A 26,346-nucleotide genomic window follows, 5' to 3' on the forward strand; every position below is an offset into this window, starting at 1 on the left:
GTTGGGGTCCGTATTCGCAATTTCACCCGACGACATCCAAGGCAAGGAATCAGAAACGGTCTTGAGGCTTTCATGGTTTGAGTTCTCATCAAAGGTACTGACAGATAAACAGAGGTCTTTAAGGTCCACAGCAGCCAGCTTGGACGCAGACCCAACGTTGTCTTGATCTGTCCGGCTCGTTGCAGGTATACCAGGAACAAAAGTTTCAGGCTCATAACAGACTTCTCTAGTTTCTTCATTTGTTTCTTTTCTTTCAATTCTGTATATCCCATTGAGATCGTCGCAGCAATCGTTGTCACGTTTCTCGCCCTGAAAGTCATCCCCGCCAGTCTTGCCCACAACACAGTCACAGACAGCGCTCCAATCCCCAGCGCCTCCATCACCACTGTTTGTGCAGCCACAGTCCTGACCAGGTAACTTCTCCTTCCCTAACGAGTTTATTCCTCCTTTTGCTTGCGACACAATTTTATCACTTTGGTCTATTTGGCCTTCTACTTGCAATACACTTTCATCTACTTTACTACCCATCCTATTAATTTGTTCACGCATTGCATCATTTTCTTCCTGTATCCTGCCAAAGAACTCTACAATCCCAAGTTCAATTTCAAATTAGTAGGTCTCCGGATCTTCTTCTTCATCGACCAAGGCTTGCCGCAGACGATCCGTTAGCGTTCCCCTGCTACCGAGGGATTTTAAACCTCGGTCCCGAAGCTCTTGTCGTAGCTCTTTAATTGAGAGCTGATGTAATAGCTTCAAATATGTCATTGTATTCAAAGCCTACCTCCTCTCGTTGAGTTGCCTATAATCCCACTTCTGACACCAATTGTAATAACTTAAGGGAGGCAACTCAACGAGGCACATATATCTTTATTTACACGACATCACAAGTTCATAAAACATCATCTTTCTTAGGCACAGTCTTTCCACTTATGCTCTCAACTTGGGCGGAAATCGTTCTCCTCTCTTCCTAATATTGACATCCTTTTTCGTCTAGTTTATCACAGTGCGCACCTTCTAGCGTAGATGTCGGTGCGCATGTCGGAGCTATAACAATATTGTTGATTTTAATAATTTGTATAAGCATTGAATGTCATGACAATTTTAGGCCTGCCCGTAAGAATGGACCTCATTTACCAATCGTAAACAAACAACATTTAGTCACGTGATCTTATTGATAAAACAACGAAATAAACTGTCACGTGACAACCATCATGAATTAAACATGAGATCGTAAATTATATAGAAGAGATAGAGCACCACGTGGCTAGATGTTGTTTGTTTACGATTGGTGAATGAGGTCCATTGAATGGAGTATAATGACACGGTTGTAACCCTGTTCCTCCCTGACTAACCATTTTTTTTCCCACGTGCAAAGTAGTGTGATTTTTGTTTATGCTGTTGGGCGTAAATGACATTGACTAGTGTGTAAATGTGTTAAGAAATTTTAGTTATGATTTTTTGATTTCTTGACTGAGGATTGAGGATTGCTTTCTATTGTGTTAGTGAATCGGGATATGTAAATTTGATTTGGAGGTTGTGAAATTATTTCTTTTTATCGGGGATATTGATTGATCATAGTTGGATTGTGCTTCTGCAATCGAAGAGATACCAACGATCTGAGAATCAGTGAGTTATTTTCTTTAGTTCAACCCCACGTCTTAACAACACTATTACTTTTAGAGGAAAATACCTTCATAGCATTTATTGACTGATTTTTTGCTTTGATTTTGTTTATTTTAGGTGAGATTTTAATAATAAACCATCACTTGCCTTAGCACAGCCAAGGGGGTTTTGAGTTTAAAACCCCCTACCAGGGGGTTTTGCAGTTATATCCCCATCTTCTATAAAACAAAACAAAAAAAGCAAACGACAAACCCCAAATTCCAAGAGAACAGCTAAGGAAGATTTTGATTTTAAAACCCCTCCGAAATTTACGATAAAACACCCACTTCAATATAAAACAGCAAATTGCACACCCAAAAATTATATGAGCGTAGCCGAATGGTTTTGAGTTTAAACCCCCCCTCAGTGGGTTTTGAAGCTAAAAAATACCTCTTCAATATAAAAAAAAATTATTGCACACTCAAAATGCTATGGCGTAGCCAAAGAGGGTTTTGAGTTTAACCCCCCCCCCTTTTTTTTTTCAGCGGGGTTTGAATCTAAAAAAATACCCTCTTCAACATTAAAAAAAATTCATACTAAAATTCTTTGAGCGTAGCCAAGCCAAAGGGGGGGGGGGAGGGGTTGTGTTTAAACCCCCCTCCTCCAGATGGCTTTTTTTAAATTTTAAAACCCCTCCAAATGGTTTTGAGTTCAAATACCCCCATACAGAGAGTTTTGAGGTTGAAAACCTCTCTCTTCAATATTATTCTAAAGCAAACTACAGTCACCATATTCTATGAGCATAGCTAAATGGAGTTTTGACTTTAAAAAAAAAACTCCAGATTTTTTAGTTTAAAACACCCCAACAGATGATTCTGACGATTTAAAATCTAAAGCAAACTACAATCACCTAATTCCAATAGCGTAGCCAAGAGAGGTTACATATTTCTACCAGTGGCTGGGCTCCATTAATAAAGTGCATTGAAAAAAATTGAAAAACACTAAATGTTGCTCAACAAAGATGGCTAAGACGGATTTTATGAGTCAGTTATAGAGATCGGGTCTCAATCAAGGAAATTTTATGCCGAGCTGGGAGTCGACCCCTTAGTAAGGTTGTGATAGAGCGTCGCATGAGGTTTGCGAGGCAGGTTCTCTAACAAAATGAATTACTCATAATAAGAGTTGCGAAGATATCCTAGTACAACTTGGCGCCACACTTTCAAGGAGGTCCTCAGAGCAGGTGGGAAGAGGCTTCAGACATTGCCAGTGACAGATTTTTGTGGAAACAGCTTGCCGCCAAATGCGCCGAACGGCGTGGTAGTATCTATGTCAGTAAGAATAGCACATTAGGGTTTTGAAATAAAACTTTTTAATAGCAGGATAATGCACTGTAGATACCTCAGAATGTGTATTTTGTTGGCTTTCAATACCGGAAATAGTGCTGGGGTGTGGCTCCCAGCTCCGCGCTGGGGGAGCTCCCAGCGCTCCCCTATACCCCTTTGCTGGCATTGGCGGGGAGTCTACAATTTTTCCACTAACTCAAGGAAGCACCTACTCCAGGGTATAATAAACGTCTTCCGAAAGAATGAAGGGTCAGAATGTAATTATGATTATGTACACGCATATATATATACACACCCCAAACCTCCCCTTCCCCCCGAAAAAATATATGGCTTCGCCCATGCTTCACAGGATGGTCTTTTTTAATGTACTGATGCTTATCAAATTATGGCTAAATTTGTTTGTTTTTTCCACACACAACCATATTTGTCAACCCGTCTCCATGAGTACCTTGCTACGCCACTGTTTCCTACTTCCCTATAGCAAATCATGTAGATCTAACCAAACACTTGAATTAATATCATTAGTAGGAAAGAACTTACCAATGTACAAATGCTCGTTTAGCATAAAGTAAATCAAACTTATGATCTAATCGTGCCCAAGCTTCAGAAATGGCTGTAGTGTTACTAAGCATGCATACTGCTCGCTGCACTTTTGCAAGATCTCCACCGGGTACTACTGTGGGTGGTTGGTAGTTGATGCCAACTTTAAATCCAGTTGGACACCAATCTACAAACTGAATGGTTCTTTTCGTTTTAATGGTGGCTATAGCAGCATTAACATCTTTGGGTACGACGTCTCCCCGGTATAGCAGAATACACGACATATATTTGCCATGCCTTGGATCACATTTCACTAGCTGGTTACCCGGCTCAAAACACCCGTTAGTAATCTCGGCAACACTCAACTGCTCATGATAAGCTTTCTCAGCTGATATAATTGGAGAATTGATAACTAATGGAAAATGAATTCTGGGATATGGAACAAGGTTGGTTTGGAATTCTAAGAGGTCAACGTTCAATGCGCCATCAAATCGTAAAGATGCAGTAATGGATGAAACCACCTGTGCTACAAGTCTGTTTAGATTAGTGTAGGTTGGTCGTTCTATGTCTAAATTTCGTCTGCATACATCATAAACAGCTTCATTGTCAACAAGAAATGAACAGTCGGAGTGTTCTAGTGTAGTATGAGTCACTAGTATCGAGTTGTAAGGCTCGACAATAGCCGTTGAAATTTGGGGAGCTGGATATATGGAAAATTCAATTTTAGACTTTTTGCCGTAATCTACAGATAGCCTTTCCATAAGCAGTGACGTGAATCCTGAACCTGTTCCACCGCCAAAGCTGTGAAATACAAAAAATCCTTGAAGACCAGTACACAAGTCGGCCAATTTTCTCGTTCTATCTAACACTAAGTCAACTACTTCTTTGCCTATTGTATAGTGTCCTCGTGCATAATTATTCGCTGCATCTTCTTTTCCTATAGAAGAAAAAAAAAGAAATTACAAGTTATACCTCATGAATTAACAAAGAGGAATAAAAATGTTTTTGAGCAATGGGAATTGTAACATGCTGAATGTGTAATGCTGTAGAATGCTGGGTTCGTGTGTCCACTTAACACGTAACAAACATGAATAGTATACAAAGTCGATCTTGACCAGACAATATGACGTTTATTAGTAATAATAATAATGCACTGCACTTCTAGTCGTTATACCAAAATATCCAGTTGCAATATTACTACATCCGCATAACAGCGGTATCAAATATATCCAATATACTAAGTCCTCAGGAATAGATATATATATTTATATCTTTACTTATTAAATCACGCCCGCATCACAGCGGGTAACAATAAACTTCAATAATACGTATCCAACTCTTAGTACAGAATAATAACTATTAGAAATACGTGTACTGTCTCAAAAGACTTCAAGTGACTACTGTCTTCAACTTTCCACAAGATACTACTTTCTTCAAGTGACCAAAAGATACTGCCGACTGTCAGTGACCACTCTCTCGACCCTTAAGGTTACTACTGACCAAAAGTCAATTTAGTCATTCTTACTTCCTGTTTCTATGTCAGTAGTTTCACGTGTCTTTTCACCCTCTTGACCCGAGGTGAACATATAACAGGCAATGTCAATCGAGATTGTGACAGGAATAGAAATTTCATTTGAGCCTATAAAGAAATAAATGTCTTTTTGCCGTAATCTACAAATAGCCTTTCCATAAGCAGTGACGTGAATCCTGAACCTGTTCCACCGCCAAAGCTGTGAAATACAAAAAAATCCTCGTTTGTATTTTAAACATAGTTCAAGAAATATAAAGCGGTACAATATACATACTAGACAAGAGCTTGTATGTTTTCAAAATGGTATATATCGATTTACAAAAAAAAAAGGGGGTGGGGAGGTCAGGTAAAATAAAATATCAGGTCATTTTTCACTATACGCTAAATTCGGCTTCGGCCGAATATCACTGCAGGATAGTTGGCCGGATAGTAAAAAATACACTGTAGTAACTATATTTGTATTAATATGTATAAAGCGGACGTGGTGTCATTAATGTCTATTATTGAATGTATTTGATGCTATTCTGAGTTGAGTTTGAATTTGAGTTTTGAGTTTTTGGGCACATCGGCACAATTTAGGCCATGTCAAGGGTTACTCTCCATTCATATCACAAGAGCTAAATTCCTATCTATTTCAGCATATTTTTTTTTTTTGTGTGCTTTCCTTTTGCCACTCTTGTTTTACTGTTGTTCACGCCTGCTTTCTTCTCCCTTCTTTCTTTGATCTTCTGAAGAGTTTCTTCTGAAATCCACTCCTACTTCTTGGCATCTGGGAGTTACTGTTTTATTCACTTTCTGCCACGTCTGTTCTACTGTCTCCTCTTCCATGTATCGATGATGGTAGTGATCCTGAGAATTTCCAGGAGCTACTTAACAGACCTGCAAACTCTCCAAAGATATCGCCAGCTGCAAATGACCTACCTATCAAGTACAGCACACCCACCAAGGAAGAGATTCGCTCGCAGCGCAATCAAGTAATTGAGGAATGTCTAATCTGCAGGACCTGACAGCATCCCAGGTGAAGCGCTAAAGGCAGACATTGATACCAGAGTGAAGTTACTCTACCCTCTCTTCTGCAAGATATTAGGAAAAGAAATGAAGTGCCACCAGAGCGGAAGGCTGGCTACCTCATCAAACTCCCAAAGAAAGGCATGCTTAGTTCCTGCTCCAACTATCAAGGAATAACACTGCTGTCCATTCCAGGAAAAGAGTTTAACCGCATTTTGCTAAACCGAATGATAGATACCTTAGATCCACATCTCCGTGATGAACAAGCCGGCTTTTGAAAGGAGAGATCATGCACGGATCAGATAGTGATGCATATTTTTTTTAAAAATAAAGTTCCCTTTTCAGACCTTTTGGTCTATAGGGTAGATGATGTAAATGTCACCCGGTTCGGAAGCCAAGCGCTTTACCGCTCAGCCACCGCTCCTAATATTCGTATTAGCTTGTGAAATAAGATTTCTGCATGTTTCTGCATGTAAAAGCATTATGACACGAGAACACTTGAAGATTGGGGATAAAGATGTTTACAAGCTCCATTCATTATATTTTTACATTCACATTCTCTTTACTTCTAACATCATTATTTTGTTTAATTTTTTCTAATACAGTGATTATATCAGTGAGACGCAAATTAAGAACCGCGGGCCGCCTTTAGGAATGCGATGGTCCTCCGGCAGGCGGCGTTATCTGAGGACTGTAAAGATACTGGAAAGACCGGTACGTGCAAGGATCTCAGTATTGCAGACTATCTCTTGCCATGTCCTTTTCAAGATCCTTAGAAGGCTATATAAGACTACAAGTGGAATGAGTTTAGTTTTCTCTATTGCTTTGCATAGATATTTAACGACTCACAGTAGTACAGTAGCGTACTTAGAACGCATGCCTTGTAGACCTTCATTTCGGTCTCTGGAGTGAGCTTCTAGTTTTTTCAAACTCTTGGCCAGAGTCAATTGAGGTCGATGCAGCCTTCCATATGCGTTTTTTTAAAATCTCCTCTTCCAGAAACAGGTCATCTTGAATTGTAGATCCAAGATAACAGAATTCATTTACGGCATCCAGCTTGTTATTGTCTATGAGGATGAAGGGTGGTGCTGTAGCTGGTGTGTGCGTGTGTGACTTTGCCCCAAATTAACTCTCAATTTTATCAATCAGTCCTATTTCCCGGATAAAACCCAGTATTTCCCAGATAAAACCCAGTATTTCCCAGGCTAAAAACCAGTATTTCCCAGGAACTACGCTGTGTTTTAAGGTTGTTCGAAATAAAACATGTCCCTCTAATATGCTGGTATCTGAGGCAGTCGAGCAGGATGTGCTCTACAGTGAGGCTGACTTGTAGCGCCAAACTGCTGGTAGACAACTAAACCTATGTAGGCATATAATATTTTTAACTTGTAAAATTTGAAATTATTTGAATAGATTCTTTTGAGAACAAAACTAAATATAACAATTATTACAATATAAACAAATTCAACTTGAGATAAAATGAAATCCAAGTAGACTTTAATAATAATTTGAAATGGTATTCTGAATAAAATACAACTTCTTACAATAATACTTCTTTTCAGTCTGAGGTTCTGGAGTCGTCTGTCCTACAAAGATAGCTGACAACAACGCACCATTTTACAACCAATCGCTAACTTCTTCCCACCATTACCATAGAAACACACAAAGACACACTCCATAACCATGGGCGACTGCAGGATTTTTTGCAGGGGGACAGGTCTCCCCCCCCCCCTTTTTTTTTTTCATCCATATGCGATATTAAATGCCCTGAAAAATTATTCAAATATCTATATATAGAAGCGAATGTTCGGATCGGGAATAAACATGTATATGTACATATATTTAATTTATTTATTTGTTATGTAGTGGAGCTGATAAATTATACAGGTGGTCCAAACTTAACCAAGCATCGGTCCGCAAAATATCGAGTTGACCTCGGTCCCGGAAAGGCCGCCAAATCACGGATTTAAAAGAAAGAATCATTGTGGTCACTGTCCTTTTCCGCTGGCACCCTTCGCAGAAGCTTGGTTCTACTCCTTGATATACCGCATTGTGTTGTCCTTTTGTGTTTTTTGTTTACAAGTTGTGTTCGTGTACGGCTGCAGGTAAATACATTCTGTTTCTTGTTTTGATTATAATTTTATTTAGATGTAGTTTGTATATAGGATATTTTTATGTCTGGTTTCGTCCACATTGATAAACTAGATCTAGAGCTATGAATCGCACAAGCTTATTATAATGTATTTTTACAACCTGTGTGTGTGGATTTGTTCTATTGATAAAGAACAACTATAATTGATTTCTTCCTAGTAGTATCATGTCATGTTTCGGATGTCCATATTTTTCTATTTAATTAAGAGATATAAATTTTACATCTTTAACTTACCATCATGGGACTGCTAGTACCGTATATATTCTCCATGCTAGTTCTAAAGTTCCATGCTAGTTCTAAAGTACTGGATCTACTTAGCTATGGCTATAATCCAATTCGAAAATATTTATATTTCTTATTGCACTGTATATATTATGTAGTTTTCGATATGTGTTTTAAAAGAAAAGCTCACTCTGGAGCTGGGTTTCTATTTTTATTTACAGTTTACTGTTTTTTGTTGTTGTTGAGTCGAGCTAATCTTAATTTATGAGCCAAGCTCATTGTATTTCATGTCTTTTGTGAGCCAAGCTCATTGTATTTCATGTCTTTTGTGAGCCAAGCTCATTGTATTTCATGTCTTTTGTGAGCCAAGCTCATTGTATTTCATGTCTTTTGTGAGCCAAGCTCATTGTATTTCATGTCTTTTGTGAGCCAAGCTCATTGTATTTCATGTCTTTTGTGAGCCAAGCTCATTGTATTTCATGTCTTTTGTGAGCCAAGCTCATTGTATTTCATGTCTTTTGTGAGCCAAGCTCATTGTATTTCATGTCTTTTGTGAGCCAAGCTCATTGTATTTCATGTCTTTTGTGAGCCAAGCTCATTGTATTTCATGTCTTTTGTGAGCCAAGCTCATTGTATTTCATGTCTTTTGTGAGCCAAGCTCATTGTATTTCATGTCTTTTGTAAGCCAAGCTCAACTTGTTTTATGTCTTTAATTTTTCATATTATGCTTTAAACTATTTTATTTACTATATTTATGTTTGCCTTTGACAGGTTTTTTATCAGTAATAAAAGCTTAAAATTGGTCTACACATTTTCTTGGTCATTAGTTCAATTCTGTCCCAACCCACCAGATATATATATACTGTTTCATGAAATAAAAATACTAAATATGTGAACATATATTTACTCTTCACACGTTTTTAGTTTATTTGAGCTACTCGTCCCTCATTAAACTGCAACTATAGCTGCCAAAGTTGTCAATAACTTGACTAATGCTTCTTGTCGCGATGAACAAGCTGGAGGTGAACGCTTATCAGACACAGTGCTGAAAGTCTTCTTCACGTTCCAGCTCTTGCATCGTTTTAGGATGATAACAAAACAGGTTGAACTGAGCATTATTATTGCTAGAAAAGCGAGACGTCACTAAAGAAAAAAACGAATCAAGAGGAATGTAAAGCCGTGTTTTGTAATAATTTATAACTCCCAAAATCCAAACATATGGTTTTTGCTAGGTGTGTCTGTCGACTGCAAATTCTACTCCATACCAAATTTGTCTGCCAGCATTTTCGCCTTACTTGGCATGTTATCCCTGAAGTGTTCCTCAACATGGTCAAGTTTTGGTTATGTCAACGAGATTGCTGATGTGCTTTCAGCGCCCTTTATGTTGGACAGACTGCAACATCAGGGAAACTAACTCAAGAATAGATGAAATAATTGACGACAATGAAAAGACAAATCAGAAACACGTGAGCAGTTTGTCTGGTTTCACTCAGCTGTTATTTTAGGATCCGCCAAACAGTCAAAGATCTTCTCAAAGTTGTGACTTAAAGCGTGAAAGGATTCAAATTTCTCAGTACATTGTGTCTCACATAAAAGAAGTTAATTTAGTACCAAAGCTCTCTTCTTGATGACACTAACAACTAACAGCATTACGAATACCTGAAACGTCATTAAGGTTAGTGATAAAGTCTGTGGGACGTGCAACAGACACAAACTGCCTTTGGACATTGTCCACGAATCCTTGCCTGAACACAGTTCTGAATGCTAGCCTTCACAGGCAGCCATCGTAGCCTTTGCCAAGTAGTCTATGTCTAGACTGTACATAATGTATTCTTAATGTACGTCTCTGAACAGCAGGAACAAAACCACCTAAGTCTTCTCGAATACAATCGCCATCAAATGCAAGTGCAAATAATTGCAAGTCTATAATAAAGCGAACATGGTCGGCCATCAACTTCTGTTGAACTATTCTATTTTATCACAATAAAAGCTTATCCTTCACTGTACTTCAGTGGAAACACTACTTGTTAAATCTCTACTTAGAAGAAGCTAATAGATTTGAAGGTGTAAAAAATTGGCTAAAATTTGACTACTCAGAATTAAGAGGGATGTGCGAACATTGTCAGCCATCAATTCATGATAAGCCTAGGCTAGCCGACTACAATATTTACGTATCCTTACAAATGTACTTCAATGGAAGCACTACTTGTTCAATTTCTACTTAGAAGATAATTGATTTGATGTTGCGAAAATTGGCTAAAATTTGGCAACTCAGAATCCAGGGGGGTGCAAAGCACCACCTTGCACTCCCCTTCGATTGCCCATGTCCATAACACAGAAACAATTATAACACAGTGGGGTGCCTCTTTTCTCAATACAAAGAAGTATGTGATGTAGGCGTGGCCAATCCTAAGTCTAGACATGGTTGTGCTTCCACATCGTGTCAGACCTTTATATGCGGGTCGCCGACTTACATTTGTCTCAATTTGTTTCAGTTGTTGTGTTCCTCAGCTTCTGATCGGTCCTACCACTCTAGCTAGGTGACACAAGTTATACACTGTCCAAGGTCTGAGCAGAAGGGCTCTCTTAGCCTCTCTGCTATTTCATTTCCGTCTATTCCGATATGGGAGGGGACCCAGATGAATGTGACATCCTTATGGGCAGATTTTATTTGTTTTTAAAGCTTTAAGCATTGTATGTATAATGCATTAATATGTATCAGTGGCGTCACTAGGGTGGGTGTCACCCGGTGCGGTCAGCTCAGGGTCTCACCCTGTGACAAGTCAAAAGCTTGCTCTCAGAGTAACTCAAATTTATCACAGCATTAATCATTATTTACCATTATTAATTTATTTTATTTTAATTATATCTCCTCTCTATCTACAATTTCTCCACCCGCCCCACCTTCCTCTTCAGGGTAGACTTGGTCCACCACCTTGGCGTCCTTTCATTTATCTGCCCTTGATCTGGAAAAGGTGAACACACAATTTCTTTGATCTTACCCGCCGGATGTCTGACCGCCGCAGTTGACACCACCTTGGGTGGAACGCAACCAATCTTTCTCCCCCCCCTCCCACGTCTCTCTTTGATCAAAGAGATTACTCGAGTCAACACGCCTCTCGACGCTCCAAGGTGCGACTCCCATCTCAAGTCTAATTCACCCACGTGTAAGATAATTCTTAGCCTAGGACATTTCCTGTTTCCGCCTATATATAAGGTAAATTAAATCAAGCCAGACCCTCTCATTTTCTCATTCGAGCTGAGCTATCGAGTCTGGACCGCTTCATTTATTCTTTCTCTTAGAGGAATACATAGTGGTAAGCCGAACTTAATCACAGGTTCCACTTAATTACCTTGTGTATATTTCTCACTGGATATTATCATGTGTATTTTATTACTTCATTTATATTTAATTAGTGCATTGTGTATTTCTCACTGTCGTAAGTAGAAAACATAAACATGGCATATGTATATATATATTTATGTATTGCATTAATCTATTAATGCTACGTTGCTCAATTGATCGTTGATTCAACCATGTATATATTTGTACATCTTATTTTATTTCATTTATCTCGGCTGACCGCCTTGATAATTTTCCTAGCGCACCAATACTGCGAGTAGAGGAGATATATTGTTATAAACCTGGTGGTGGCACAGATGGGGGTTTTATATTATTATTTCCCATTTTATGTACATTTTTATATTGCTACTATCAGCCATCTATTTTTCCATATCTCATTTGTCATCATCTCCCCATTGTGCTCTAAAGTAATTTCACCAATCTGACGAATGCACCTCAGTCGAGGGCATCGATAAGATGCATGAGAGACATGTCCTAACTTGTCTTTATTTATCCGCAGCCTCCCTCAGGTGTCTGCCTTTGTGCTCAGTGCTATTCAGCACCGCACTTGCCTATTTATCGGATCACCCACCTGCCTATTTATTTGGCATTGTCTGCCTAGTCAACTGCCTATTTGCTATTGAGTATCATTTACTGCCTACGTAGATCTACTCAACTCTACTACTTGGCGCTATCGGATCTATTTGCCCTCCTATTCGACAGCCCACCTGTCAACTTATTAGGTGCGACGTCCCTATAGACCCAGATCTGTGCGAGACGTCATAGCTACGCCAAACCCTCCGCAACTCACTGGACGTATCCTGTCAACTACGCTGCCCACGGCAGATCAGCTCTGTCCGCAGTACACCTGTGCCCACGGTAGCCGGCCACCCACCCTACTGTGCCCACTAGAGATATCAGAACTTTGTATTGAGACTCCACAAGGACTATATCACCGGCGTCCCTCTACCCGCTAGAGCGCCACCTCCAGAACCTCAAGCCAGGATCACAGCCAGCTGCGACATCAACAGGACAACCAGCTAAGTTCAGAAGACAAAGTGACATACTCTCTTATAGTGCAAGAGTGATGATCAAAATTAGTATCAATTAGAGATAGCTGCAAACCCTTCCCCTTTTTATTCTTTTATGTAAATATTTATGTTAATAAATATTCTTCATTTTTAACTTTGCATCTTTCTTTCATTGCTTGTTTCGTTGCGTGCCTGCTCCCGATTTATATGCTGACGGGTTGGTGCGTGATAATTTCAAAAATAATCATCCCCTAGACATTAAACGCGCCAAACACACGTCCAATTCCCCAACCTGTCACACCCCCCCCCCATAAAAAAAATAATTTTTCATTTGTTTGTTATATATAGTTGATATATACCTACGATTTTTTATTTTTCAACAACAACAAAATGAGTGTCTATTAAATTTTAAAATTCAGTTGTTTATTACAATTTATCTACAGCTCAATGCGTTTGTGTAGTCATGTGAAACTCTGCACTCATCTTTAATCTTTGGAATTGAAGAAATTGCCATTAAACTATAGTATAGTTTAATTTTGCAACAATGCAACAATAAGTAATTTGCACTGTTTCTTCTGGATTTCAAACTTATAATTAACTTGATCAAAATTAATGTCTTTAACGATCTCATTTTTAATAAAATTCCCCTTTGTGGAAGTGCCGTTTTTTTCTTTATCTCAAAAAGTTCTTAATTTCAATTTTAAAAATCCTTTTTTTCACATGATACCGTAGATAAGCAGATGGTAATAAACAGTTGAAGGCTTTGTTAAATGATTTAGAGATATTCTTTAAGGTTTAGTGGCAAATGAATCAGGCACTGTTGACTTTTATTTTCTTCTTTAACAGAAAAATGAAAAACATCATCATCTTCAGAAATCTCAATGGCCACTTATTTGCTTTCCAATTCTACAAAATTTACGTCAATTACATGTGAGAGTTCAATAATATTTTATGCCTGAAGAGTGTCGTCCTTTGTTAAACAGTGACTGTTGGTTGGTATCGTGATATTACGGCGCTAGCTACAAAGTCAATAGATTCGATTATAATATTGTTTTGAATCAAAGTAGTAGGCCTATTCCTATACATACATGCAGCTGATAAAAATCTGAAAGTAGGGCTTCACGTTTTCCTTGACATATTAAGTATGATATAGAATTTTAAACCTTTTGAAATGATTCAATAAAAAAAAATTAAAATATGTTTGGTCGAAATGACAAAAAAAAGGATAACGATCTATTTATTTCTTGTGAATAGCATGTTTCAATATTTAGCCACGGTCGTTTTTTTTTTAATTGACAGTGACTTACATAGTGCAATTTGTACTTGGGTGTCATCCCCCTAACGTGTGTCACCCGGTGCGGACCGCACCCTCCTAGTGACGCCACTGATATGTATTAATAGAAGTAGCACAAAAAATACGACTTCCTAAATTTTATTTGTTTTGTTTTTTTGCACTAAATGAACTTCAAGAAAATGCCTTACGTCAAAGAGAGTGGGACGTGTTCAATAATTCACTATCTAAAATGTATGTTAGGAGATCGTTAAAATGTGGCCCTTTTAGTGAAATGTCAACAAAAGAAAAGGAGGGGATGTTACGGCCATAATAATAATATAAAGCGTGGATACAGATCAACTGTCACCTGATGTACATACCTTGCCGTAGTGTGACAGCTTGCGTGCCTCAATGACCCTCAGAGCCATATCGGCGGAAGCTCATCGCTCATGGCAAGTACTACCAAGCCGGACAGGTCTGTTAGGAAAGGTGCATCCCCCTCCCCGGGACAGAGGCACTTGCGGCCCAGTAAACCCTAACCCTAAGCATAAACGCTCGTACAGCATATATATATATATATATTAGAATGTTAAAAAAGCAGTGTTTCTCAACCTTCGGCGAAAAAAAAAAAGCACAAAACAAAAGTCATGTTGAGGCCTTTCTCTTGACAGCTAGGGGTCTGGGGGAGCGCTGCAAGCTCCACCAGTGGGGATCGGGGGACGCCAAAATCGTTTTCTCGCATTCTTCACTGCAGAAACGCATTCTCCTGACATCTACAGCTCATTATTCATCCTATTCAAAAATGATATTTTGAATAATGTTTTTCTTGAAAAATATTCTAATATGGATTTATAGGCCCTTACTACTTTGCCAATACAACCGATTTGTTTCTTGAAAAAATAAGATACCCCACATATTTAGAATAAGGCTTCGAGGATCACTGCCGAAAAAAAAATTATTCGAAAAAAAAATAAAAAAAATAGCCATGTAGAGGCCTTTATCTAGACAGCTAGGGGGTCTGGAGGAACGTTGTAAGCTCCCTTAGTGGGGATCGTTTTCTTGAATTCTTCACTGCAGAAACGCATTCTCCTGACATCTACAGCTCATTATTCATCGTACTAAGAAAGGACCTTTTGAATAATGTTTTACTTGAAAAATATTCTAATATACAGGCTCTTTCTACATCGCAAATACAACCGATTTGTTTTTGAAAAGATAAGATACTAAACAGATTTAGATTAAGACTTTGTGGAACGCCACCGAAAAAAAAATTGATTCGAAAAATAATATTTAAAAAAAAAGCTCATTTGTAAGTGATACATTTTGTTCAATAGGCATGTTTGTAACTTTGTTTTGTTACAGAACCATAATTCAAAGCTCTAAAAAAAAACATTTCGGAAGTGGGAGGAGAAATTAAGTGAACCTATTAGAATTTACTATAATTTTTTTGCATTTTTAGGATTGAAGCATACATTGTGAGTTATTGTCCCAATTTTTTTTTTATACAACAGAAAAATATCAGCATGAGTAAAGGTTGGAAAAAAGATGACTAGGAAAATAATATTTGGGTTCAGAAGTCATCTCAATTGTTACTCTTATAATGAAAAATTTCCTATGAATTCTAAATTGTCCAAAAACAAAGTCTTTAAATAACTATGATAAATTCGTATACAATGAAATAAACTCTATCGCCATATTTGACTTTTCTGTTTTAAAACGTCATCTTTTCGTCTGAAAAGGGGAGATGGCGGTAGAATAAAAACGATTTATACTCGCTCCTTTTTATAATTTCTGCTAATGATTGCATTTTGGCATTAAAGAATAGGGGTTGTGCGACTCGATAAAAGAATTTAATTTATGGCATATATAAATTGTATTAGTGACATTTTTTTTTAAATTTTGAAATTTCTTACAAAAAGTAAAAAGTATTGGTTTGTCCGATGGGCGGAAGGTGATTACATGTGTCGCCCCTCCCACCTGGTTCAACCCTTTTTCAATTTTATATTTACTAATGATAAAATTTGAGATTAGAGTGTTTATGCGACATAATATACAAATGGGTTAAAACATCAATATGTAGCTTATATTATATAGGTATTCAACTAATTTTGTTCAAAAACTATGATTTCTCTATAAAAAAAAGACCGCCCCCCACAAAGGGCTAGAGTGGGGAGGGCAGTAGAAGCTTTCTACTCATCAAATCGGCCAAGATACCAAAAGTGTAGCGGAATAATATAAAAATGATATAGTAATTCAACTAATTTTGTTCACAAACTATGATTTCTAAATAAAAGTAGGACCGCCCCCCATTCAAAGGGTTTAGGTGGGAAGGGCAGTAGATGTATTGGCCCCCCCCCCAACCCACCCAATCGGCTAACAGGGGAAAGACATAATATAAAGATCGGTTAAAATATCAATAACAATTATATAATTATATAGATATTTAATTGATTCTGTTAACAAGCTGAGATTTCTACAAATAAACTGGACTGCCCCCCCCACTCGAAAGTTTATGGTTTGGGGGGGGCGGAATCGATGCCATCGCCACCTCCCCATCCTACCAACTCGGCCAACATAATGGAGGGGGGGAGCGAAATAATCTAAAAATAAGTTGAAATAAAAACAATTAGTATATATTATTATTATAACTAATACATTCGTATACAAATTGTGTGATTTTTTTACTAAAGTTCGTCCCCCCTACCGCCCCTCCTGGATCCGCCAGTGGACACAGGGGTTGTGCGATAGGCTAACAACCTGTCCGTGGAAAAAATAGTGTTACAGAAACCATAGCAAAAACACAAACACTAACTATTGTCAGAGGCGAGCGTAGAGCTCCACAAAGGAGACTCATGAAGCTGTGCAGGGAACGTCAAACGAATCCTGTAAGGCCGACCACTCTACTTAAACCAATGAAAAAGAAACACTTCCTTATTCAGAAGGCAGCATTTAACTTGGGAGTTAGTTTGTGCTGTGTGTGAGTTTTGAGTCTTTTGCACATCGGCACTCTTTAGGCCATGTCGTGCCCGTAATCCCTAAAAGGTTACTCTGCCTTCAAATCACAAGAGCTAAATTTCATATAGTTAAGTCATTAAAAACTAGGTCTATTCACAGAATAAAAATCTTTTGTAAATATTTTATGTTCACAATTTCAGAAATCAAACCTTCGCAGACAACCTACCTCCCGGACAAAGCCCAGTACCTTCCCAGGGCCTTAACCCTAAGAAGAAAAAACACTGGATTAGTGATGAGGCATGGAAATTAATTTAGAGAGAAAACGTGCTTAACAAGAAACCACAAGTCACAATCCAAACAAGGTTACCAAGCAGTTTCACAAAAAGTCACTAAATGCTTAGACAGGACAAACGATCATTCTACAAAATTCTCGCAGAACAGGCCGAAGAAGCAGCAGGTAAAGGGAATATAAAACCACTGTACAAAATCACCAAACTTCTCAGTACCAAAAAGGCTAATTGCAATGTTCCAATCCGAGACAAATATGGTAAACTACTTTCTTCAATAAATGAACAACTTGAAAGATGGAAAGATTATTTTCAAGAAGTGCTCACTAGACCCAAACCACTAAATCCACCAGATCTCAATGCAGGACCAGCACTAGACATAAACATGGAAGAAATAACAAAAGAAGAAATAAGGAATGCACTCAAACAAATGAAGACAGGTAAAGCTGCTGGAATTGACAACATACCACCCGAAGTCCTAAAAGAAGGAGGAAGTGAAATAGTTGACCAACTGCACAAACTATTCAACAAAATTTGGTTAACAGAAACACCCCCGGTGAGTGGAAAATGTGCTTGCTAATAAAATTTCCAAAATTTTGATTTTAGGCACATCGGCACAATTTAGGCCATGTCGTGCCTGCATTCCCTTAAGGACTACTCTCTCTCTACATAACAAGGGCTAAATTCTATACAGTTAAAGAGTGGAGATCTATCACAATGTGAGAAGTGGCGAGGCATCACTTTGTTTTCAGTGCCAAGCAAGATTTTCAGCAGAATCCTTCTAAACAGAATAAAGGGAGCATGTGATGAACACCTAAGGGAAGAACTGGCCGGATTCACAAATAGCAACAGTCAGAATAATTGTAGAACAATGTGTCGAATTCAATCTTCTCTTTATGCAACATTTGTCGACTTTCAAAAGCCTTTGATAGTATCGACAGAGAATCTATCTTTACAGTAATGGAACACATACGGGATCCCAAATAAAATAACAACAGTAATTAAAAACCTTTATGATGGTTTCACCTGCCAAGTAGCCCTCTGCGGCAAGCTGTAAGAGGAATTTCCAGTCACAACAGGAGTCAAACAGGGATGTCTTCTTTCACCACTCCTGTTCCTTCTAGTATTGGATTGGGTCACAAAAGAAGCCTACTCTAATTCAGGGAAAGGCATCCAAAGGACTCCCAAGCAAAAGCTGGAAGATCTGGAATTCGCTGATGACATAACCTTATTATGACACAGACTAAATGATATGCAAGAAAAGGTCACAGCTTTAAGTGAAGTATGAAAAAGAAACGGACTAAAATAAGAATCTTTAACTCTAATGTCAAGGCGATCCTACTGTACGGTTCTGAAACACGGAGAACAACTGAGGCAACAACAAAAGAAAGTACAGACCTTCATCAACAGTATCCCAAAAATACACTGGTACGACAAAGTAGAAAACACCAAACTGTGGGTGATGAGTCAGCAGAAAAATATAGAGGTGCAGATCTTAGAGAGGAAGTGGAGTTTGAGTTGGTCACATCCTTAGAAAAGATACCAACAACAGAGCTAGGCAGGCCTTAGAGTGGAACCCCCAGGGAACAAGACGTAGAGGAAGACCAAAAAGAATATCGCGACGCAGGATATAAAAGGAAGCCGAGATGACCGGAAAGAGCTGGGAAGCCATTAAAAAAGTAGCAAGAGACCTTGGAGTGTGACGTGTTTTTACCGAGGCCCTATAGATGCTCCATGAGAGACTCAAAGGAAAGATGATGATGATACAGATCAACGAGCGTACTGCTGTAAGAAAAAATGGCAATATATATATATATATATATATATATATATATATATATATATATATATATATATATGTCACAGATGCATTATAGATTTATTTGTATATTTCACATTTAAAAGCTTATGTGTAAATAGAAATATAAACCCTTGACTGAGCCTCAGGAATTACCCCACAAATCTAGATCCTTGACAGCGCCTCAGGTTTTACCCGAGACGTAATTACGATGTTGCAAATCTATTGGTTGATTTGAAAATAAATAAAGACATTTTAGCGCCAGAGAATTGACGAGAGTAGAAAGAAAGTCCAGTCGATGAAAGAATCTCCTAGTAGACAGTCGCATTTACTAAGGGCTCTGATTTAAAGCCTTTGTAATGTTTTTTGTGCCTGTTTGATTTGTAACTTGTACATAAGCTGTACTTACGTTTTATATTTAAATAAAGTTCCAGAGTTGTGTTTTAACAAAGAATCTTTTATTGTGAATCCTAGATCGTCATTTATTCAACTATTTTAATTCAAGTGAAATTCCCGGCACCACAACACACGTTGTGACAATATATATATCTTACGAGGGTGGCTCTGATTTTAGTTTTGGCCCTCAGTCTGGCAATATTTAAGAAGAGATATGCTATTCGAGGATGACGCAGCGGTAGTGGCACACACGCAAGAGGAACTTCATTTACTAATGTCCCGCTTCTCTCAGGCATGTAAAGAATGTGGCTTGACTATTAGCACGAAGAAAACAAATGTTATGGGAGCACCTGCTACAGCACCACCTTCCATTCTCATAGACGATAACAAGCTGGACGCCGTAAACGAATTATGCTTTCTGGGATCCACAATTAAAGATGACCTGTCTCTAGAAGAGTTTGAGCTTTAGGCACATCGGCACAATTTAGGCCATGTCGTGCCCGTAATCCTTTAAGGATCACTCTCCCTTTATATAACAAGGGCTAAATTCTAGACAGTTAAATCAGTTAAAATAGTAGTAAAAATTTAATAATTTGGTAAAAATCTTATGAAAATATTATATGTTCACAATTCATAACGCATAGGGAAGGCTGCCTCGACCTTCGCTAGACTAAGGCCAAGAGTTTGGGAAAACCAGAAGCTAACTACGGTGACCAAAATGGAAGTCTACAAGGCATGCGTTATGAGTAGACTGATATATGGCAGTGAATCATGGACCACCTACGCAAAGCAAGAGAGAAAACTGAACTCATTCCATTTGAGATGTCTCCGTATGATCTTGAAAGTCACTTGGAAAGAAAAAGTGTGCAATACTGAGATCCTTGCGCGATCAGGTATTCCCAGCATCTTTACAGCCCTCAGACAACGCCGTTTGCGCTGGCTTGTACATGTTCCCGAAAGTCATCCTCTATGGACAACTCGCCACTGGCACAAGAAAAACGTTACATAGATGTAATAAAACATGACCTCAAATCAGTGAACATCAATACTGACTATTGGGAAGACATAGCTCTAGACCGCAACAGGTGGAGAGAGACAGTGACCAAGAAAGCTATGGACAGTGAAAGTACATGGGTCTCAGCTCATAAAGAAAAACGCACAATCCGAAAAACGGCCAGCTCCTCTACTACCGAAGCAAAAGCCACCTTAACCTGCGCTATCTGTGGACGGGAGTGTCTCTCCAAAGTAGGTCTCCACAGCCACATAAGGAAGTGTGCTCTGAGATGAACCATAGTCGCTCTACGACTGAAGGAAGCCAATGAATGAATGATATATATACATATTGTAATAACGTATGTGAGACGACTCAACGAGACAAGGATGTTTATTCACAGGACATCGCAAATACATAATAACAACATCTTCCTTTAGCACAGTCTCTTCAATTCGGCTCTAGACTTGGGCGGAAATCTTCTTCCTAATGTAAACATCCTTCCTAGTCTGGTTTCTAGAAATGCGCATCTTCTGCACTAGCCTGGATGGCGGTGCGCATGGCAAAATTATAACATTGCCCCCTTCTTAGAGCTTTTCGTCCTGAAAGAAACAGTGCAGTGGAGGTTTGACAGTTCAGGTGGATGTCGATCGGTGGGAAACACAGACGTAGGGTTCCTGTTGCCCACAAAGCCATTTGCACAGTTTTCCGCGCAGTCGTATTCTCTTCTTCCAGTTGGCCAGTCTACGCTTGAGACGATATCGTGGTCGCTGCTTCGACCTCATGACGATAGTCGCTGATGTCAGCCAGCTAAAACAGGTAGAGTTAGTGGAAGTCAGGGTTGCCAGCCACTTAACACAAATGGAGGTTGTAGCGATCACTGTAGATTCCAGGGTTTTGTTTTAAGACGCTGAGTCAGCAAACCTTTTTCATGGACGTCGTGTGACACAGTTGAAGGCCCACAGGTAGCCATGGTTTCAAGCACATAGTCTTTCTCAGCCTCATCTGTAAGGTATGCCCATGGAGCACCCTTGTATTGTTCATCCACCATTGCATCAGGTTTCGCTGGAATTAATTTACCACCATTCCAGTCACTCTCACTGATGTGGGCAGAAGTACAAATGTCTGTTAAGTTCAGATCTTGTAGATGGGTTTCTTGGCATGGGTACCGTCCCCTCAGGGCGCCGCATATAAAGTTCCTGTCAATCGCCTGGGTGCAGTTGCCAAGCATCGAGTTCTCTCTTATGCCGCTGCCAAAGTCAGTTCGTTGTTTCTGTTTCGGACATTGTTGGGGCCCGTATTCACTATTTCACCCGACGGCATCCAAGGCAACGCATCAGAAACGGTCTTCAGGCTTTCATGGTTTGAGTTCTCGTCAAAGGTACTGACAGATAAACAGAGATCTTAAAGGTCCACAGCAACAAGCTTGGACGCAGACCCAACGTTGTTTTGATCTGTTCAGCTCATTTAGGTACTTGTTGCAGATACATTAGGAACAAAATCTTCAGGCACATAGCAGACTTCCCTAGTTTCTTCATTTGTTTCTTTCATTTCGATTTGAAACATCCCGTTGAGATCGTCGCAGCAATCTTCGTCAAGTTTCTCGTCTTGAAAGTTACCCCCGCATGACTTGCCCACAACACAGTCACATACGGCACGACAATCCCCAGTGCCTCCATCACCACTGTTTGTGCAGCCACAGTCCTGACCAGGTTACTGTTCCTTCATTTACGAGTCTATTCCTTCTTTCGCTTGCGACACCATTTGATCACTTTGGTCTATTTGGCCTTCCTTTTTCATTACCATCTCATCCACCTTGTTCCCGAACATGTTCGCCATCATTTTCATTTCTTCACGCATCGAGTCGTACATGTCTTTTAGTGAGTCTTTCAAAGTTTTGAAAAGCTCGCCGATATCTGGATCCACCTCAAACAAATATGTTTCCGGATCCTCCCCTTCATCAGCCAGAGCCAGTCGAAGACGTGCTCTTAGAATGTCCTTATTCTTTTCATAGCGTTTCAGACGCCGCCACTCGAGCTCTACTTTCAGTTCCTTTAATTCCAACTCGTCTAGCCGTTTCATAGATGTCATTTTAAATAAGCTCCTACCTAATGCCTTCGTTGAGTCGCCCAATCCCATTTCTGACACCAAATGTAATAACTTATGTGAGACGACTCAACGAGACAAGGATGTTATTCACAGAACATCACAAATACATAATAACATCTTCCTTTAGCACAGTCTCTTCACTTCGGCTCTAGACTTGGGCGGAATTCGTTCTTCTTCCTAATGTCAACATCCTTCCTAGTCTGGTTTCTAGAAGTGCGCACCTTCTGCACTAGCCTGGATGATGGCGGTGCGCATGGCAGAGTTATAAAAAAATATATATGTATAGACCAGGAACAAATCAATGGGCCAAGACGGTGGATAATGCGTGTGTCAATATCTATACTATAAAGTAGAAAGGCGTATGTATGTATGTAGGTCTCGCACAGAAATCAAAACCGTTTCTCCAATCTTGATAAAACTTGGCATAAATAATCCTTGAGTACTAGCTGGAACCATAACGTATTTAAAGTAACCCTAAGACAAAATTAAGATCCTGAAAAAAAAAGGTTGCTCAACTCTATGAAAGTATTACTATTTTATGGATTTAGGTCGTGTTTACATGAGACAATATCGAAAGGATCTAGATCTAATTTAAAAAACTACACTTAGCACAGATAGTTTTTTTTTTACTTTGGCTACATCCTGAAATTTATAATGCAGAAATTTTCAATAGTAATTATGAAATTTTTAGAAAAGACAGGGCTGATAATCATGGAGGAGTTCTTTTAGCAATAAAAAACACTCTTATAGCAGAAGAAATTACCTTACCTAACTCAAAAATATAGAATCAACATTTTGTAAAATTAATACCACCTCAACATCCCTAATAATAGGCAGCATTTACAGACCACCAAATTCTAGTTTAGAATACATGCAGGAACTATGTAATCAGATTACTACACTTAAAAAGACAAATAAAAATGCAGTTTTTTGGATTATGGGTGATTTCAACTTACCTGATATAAATTGGAAAACACTAACCATAGATAAACACCAAAACCTTAAAAACTAAGTTTATATCAAATCATTAAAAAGCCAACTAGATTAAACAACACAGTAGATCTCTTCTTAACCAACAGGCCTGGATTAGTAGTTGATTATGATATTATCCCTGGTCTATCAGACACAGTCAGATAAAAGCAGTAGCCAATACAAAACCCAAAAGAAAAATCTTACTCTGGAATAAATGTAACCTAACACAACTACACCAAGCTGCATTAAACTTTCAACAAACATTCTTATTAGAAAAAGACATTAACCAACCAGTCGATGACCTCTGGAATTTCATTAAAAACCATCTTAAAAGCATTATAGAAAATCATATACCAACTAAATATACATCAAACAAAATAAATAAATGCTGGTTTAATAATAGACTAAAGAAGCTTTGTAAACAGAAGGAAAACCTATATAGAAAATTTAAAGAAACTAATGCAGAAAGAGTTTACAAAAAGTATATAAAAATTAAAAATTAACCCAAAAAGTAAGCAGACAGCTGCAGAGTGAATACATAAACACTGTAATATCTAAAGATAATAACAAAAACCTATGGTCATACATTAAGTCTAAGAAAATGGAAACAACAGGCATAGCGCCATTAAAAGATGAACATAATATAATACATAATGATAATGGAACTAAAGCAAACATCCTCTACAAATACTTTGCATCAGCATTCTCAGTCCCAGGAGACAAAGACATATTACTGAATTTGAAACAAGTAGACAACATAGAAGATATAGTAGTACAAGAAAATGGAATTCAAAAACTATTAGCCAACACCAAACCAAATATACCGTCTGGACCTGATGGTATTCCAGCTAGATTACTCAAAGAACTATGCAATGAGCTAGCCCCAGTGTTCAAAATACTCTTTCAGGCTTCACTTAACCAGGGCAGAGTACCAAAGGACTGGAAAGAAGCTAATGTCACCCCCCTATTTAAAAAAGGAGAAAAATCTGACCCAGGAAACTACAGACCAGTATCACTTACCAGCATCACATGTAAAATCCTAGAACACATAATATGTAGCAACATCATAAACCACTTAGACAAACATAATGTCCTCACACCATACCAACATGGTTTTAGGAAATATAGATCATGTGAAACACAACTAATAGGACTAATTGATGATTTTTCAAAAGGTTTAGATAATAGTGAACAAATAGATGCTATCTTACTAGATTTTTCTAAGGCTTTTGACAAAGTTCACCACCATAGTTTGCTTAAAAAATTAAAATATTTCGGCATTAATGGTCCACTGCATCAGTGGATTAAAGATTTTCTGATAGGGAGAGAACAAACTGTAATAATAAATGGCTCTAAATCAACACCGATAACAGTAAACTCAGGTGTACCTCAAGGAACAGTCTTGGGTCCACTACTATTTTTAATTTACATAAATGATTTACCAAATTGCATTACTTCAGGAACAAAAGTCAGATTATTTGCAGACGATTGCATAATATATAGAACAATAAAAACAACACAGGACACATATATTTTACAAAGAGAATTAGATGAATTACAGAAATGGGAATCAAATTGGAGCATGTCTTTCCACCCAGAAAAATGTCAGTTGTTAAGAGTAACAAAAAAAACTAAAACAAATTAATTCCACTTATCTTATTCATGGCAAACCAGTAACACAGACTAAAAACGCAAAATACCTAGCTGTTATAATAAATGAAAAACTGGCATGGAATCCACATATTGATGAAACTACAAAAAAATCAAACAAAGCATTAGGATTTATTAAAAGAAATTTCTATAAATCAGATAAGAACATAAAACTAAAATGTTATTTAACTTTGGTTAGGCCAATAATAGAATATGCATCCTCCGTTTGGGACCCCTCAACTCAAGAAAACATTAAGAAACTGGAACAGACACAAAATAGAGCAGTGAGATTCATAACAAACGAATATTCACATTTGACTAGAGTAACACCTTTAGTAAAATCACTAAATTTAGAAAGCCTTCAGGACAGAAGGCTCAAAAGTAAAGTAGCAATAATACATAAAACACTGAACCATAATCTTCAAATACAAAAACAAAATTTAATAAAATACTCTGAAAGACACAAAGATAAAGGCACATTCCTCGTCCCATATGCTAGGACAAATTTGTACAAATACTCCTTCTTCCCTAGTGCTATTAGAGCATGGAATGGGTTGCCTGAGCTAGCCAGGAAAACCAGTGACTTGGCAGAATTTAAGTCATTGGTTAATATGCATGACTAAATGCATGACGCGTAGGACGTAATCATCTTCTTTTTTGAAGTAACGTATGTATTATATAAGATAAGACACATAAAAATACAAAATATAGTCTATCGATTTTATTATTGAATAAAATAAATCTTCAAATGTGTGTTTCAAAAGCATTTTTACATAAATTTGTTCCTTATATCTGCGAATTTAGACGTCCTGACATACTTTAGAATCCAAACAGACATGTTTACACAAGACAAGAGCGAAGGCTCCATGCTTGCACACAAACATCTGATGTCTAGGTCTAACTTAACTCTTGATCTAATTCTTAGATGGCAGATCTACTTTATACTTTAACACATGAACATACAAAATATAGTCTATTCATTTCATATTTAAATCAAATTAACCTTCAATTTGTGTTTCTAAAGCATTTTTACATGCATTCGTTCGCCATAGCTGCATATTCTTGGTATCGCGCGCTTCTAAATATAGATCTATATCTATACACAAGTCAATGTTTTCATTAAAAAATTGGATTTAGGTCAAT

At 38.1% G+C, this 26,346-nt stretch overlaps 1 protein-coding gene across 1 annotated transcript in view; it reads right to left on the minus strand.

The window, feature by feature from the left end:
- The window catches only part of LOC106069294 (tubulin alpha-1A chain-like), a 40,394-nt gene that overhangs the window by 2,399 nt on the left and 11,649 nt on the right, over positions 1 to 26,346 (minus strand). The window contains exon 2 of the mRNA XM_056040652.1: positions 3,486 to 4,422. Within this exon, the coding sequence (XP_055896627.1) occupies positions 3,486 to 4,422 (937 nt within the window). The remainder of the gene's footprint in view (positions 1 to 3,485; positions 4,423 to 26,346) is intronic.

The sequence above is a fragment of the Biomphalaria glabrata genome, chromosome 1 (genome assembly GCF_947242115.1).
Source record: "Biomphalaria glabrata chromosome 1, xgBioGlab47.1, whole genome shotgun sequence".
In the NCBI taxonomy this organism is placed as follows: Eukaryota; Metazoa; Mollusca; class Gastropoda; family Planorbidae; genus Biomphalaria; species Biomphalaria glabrata.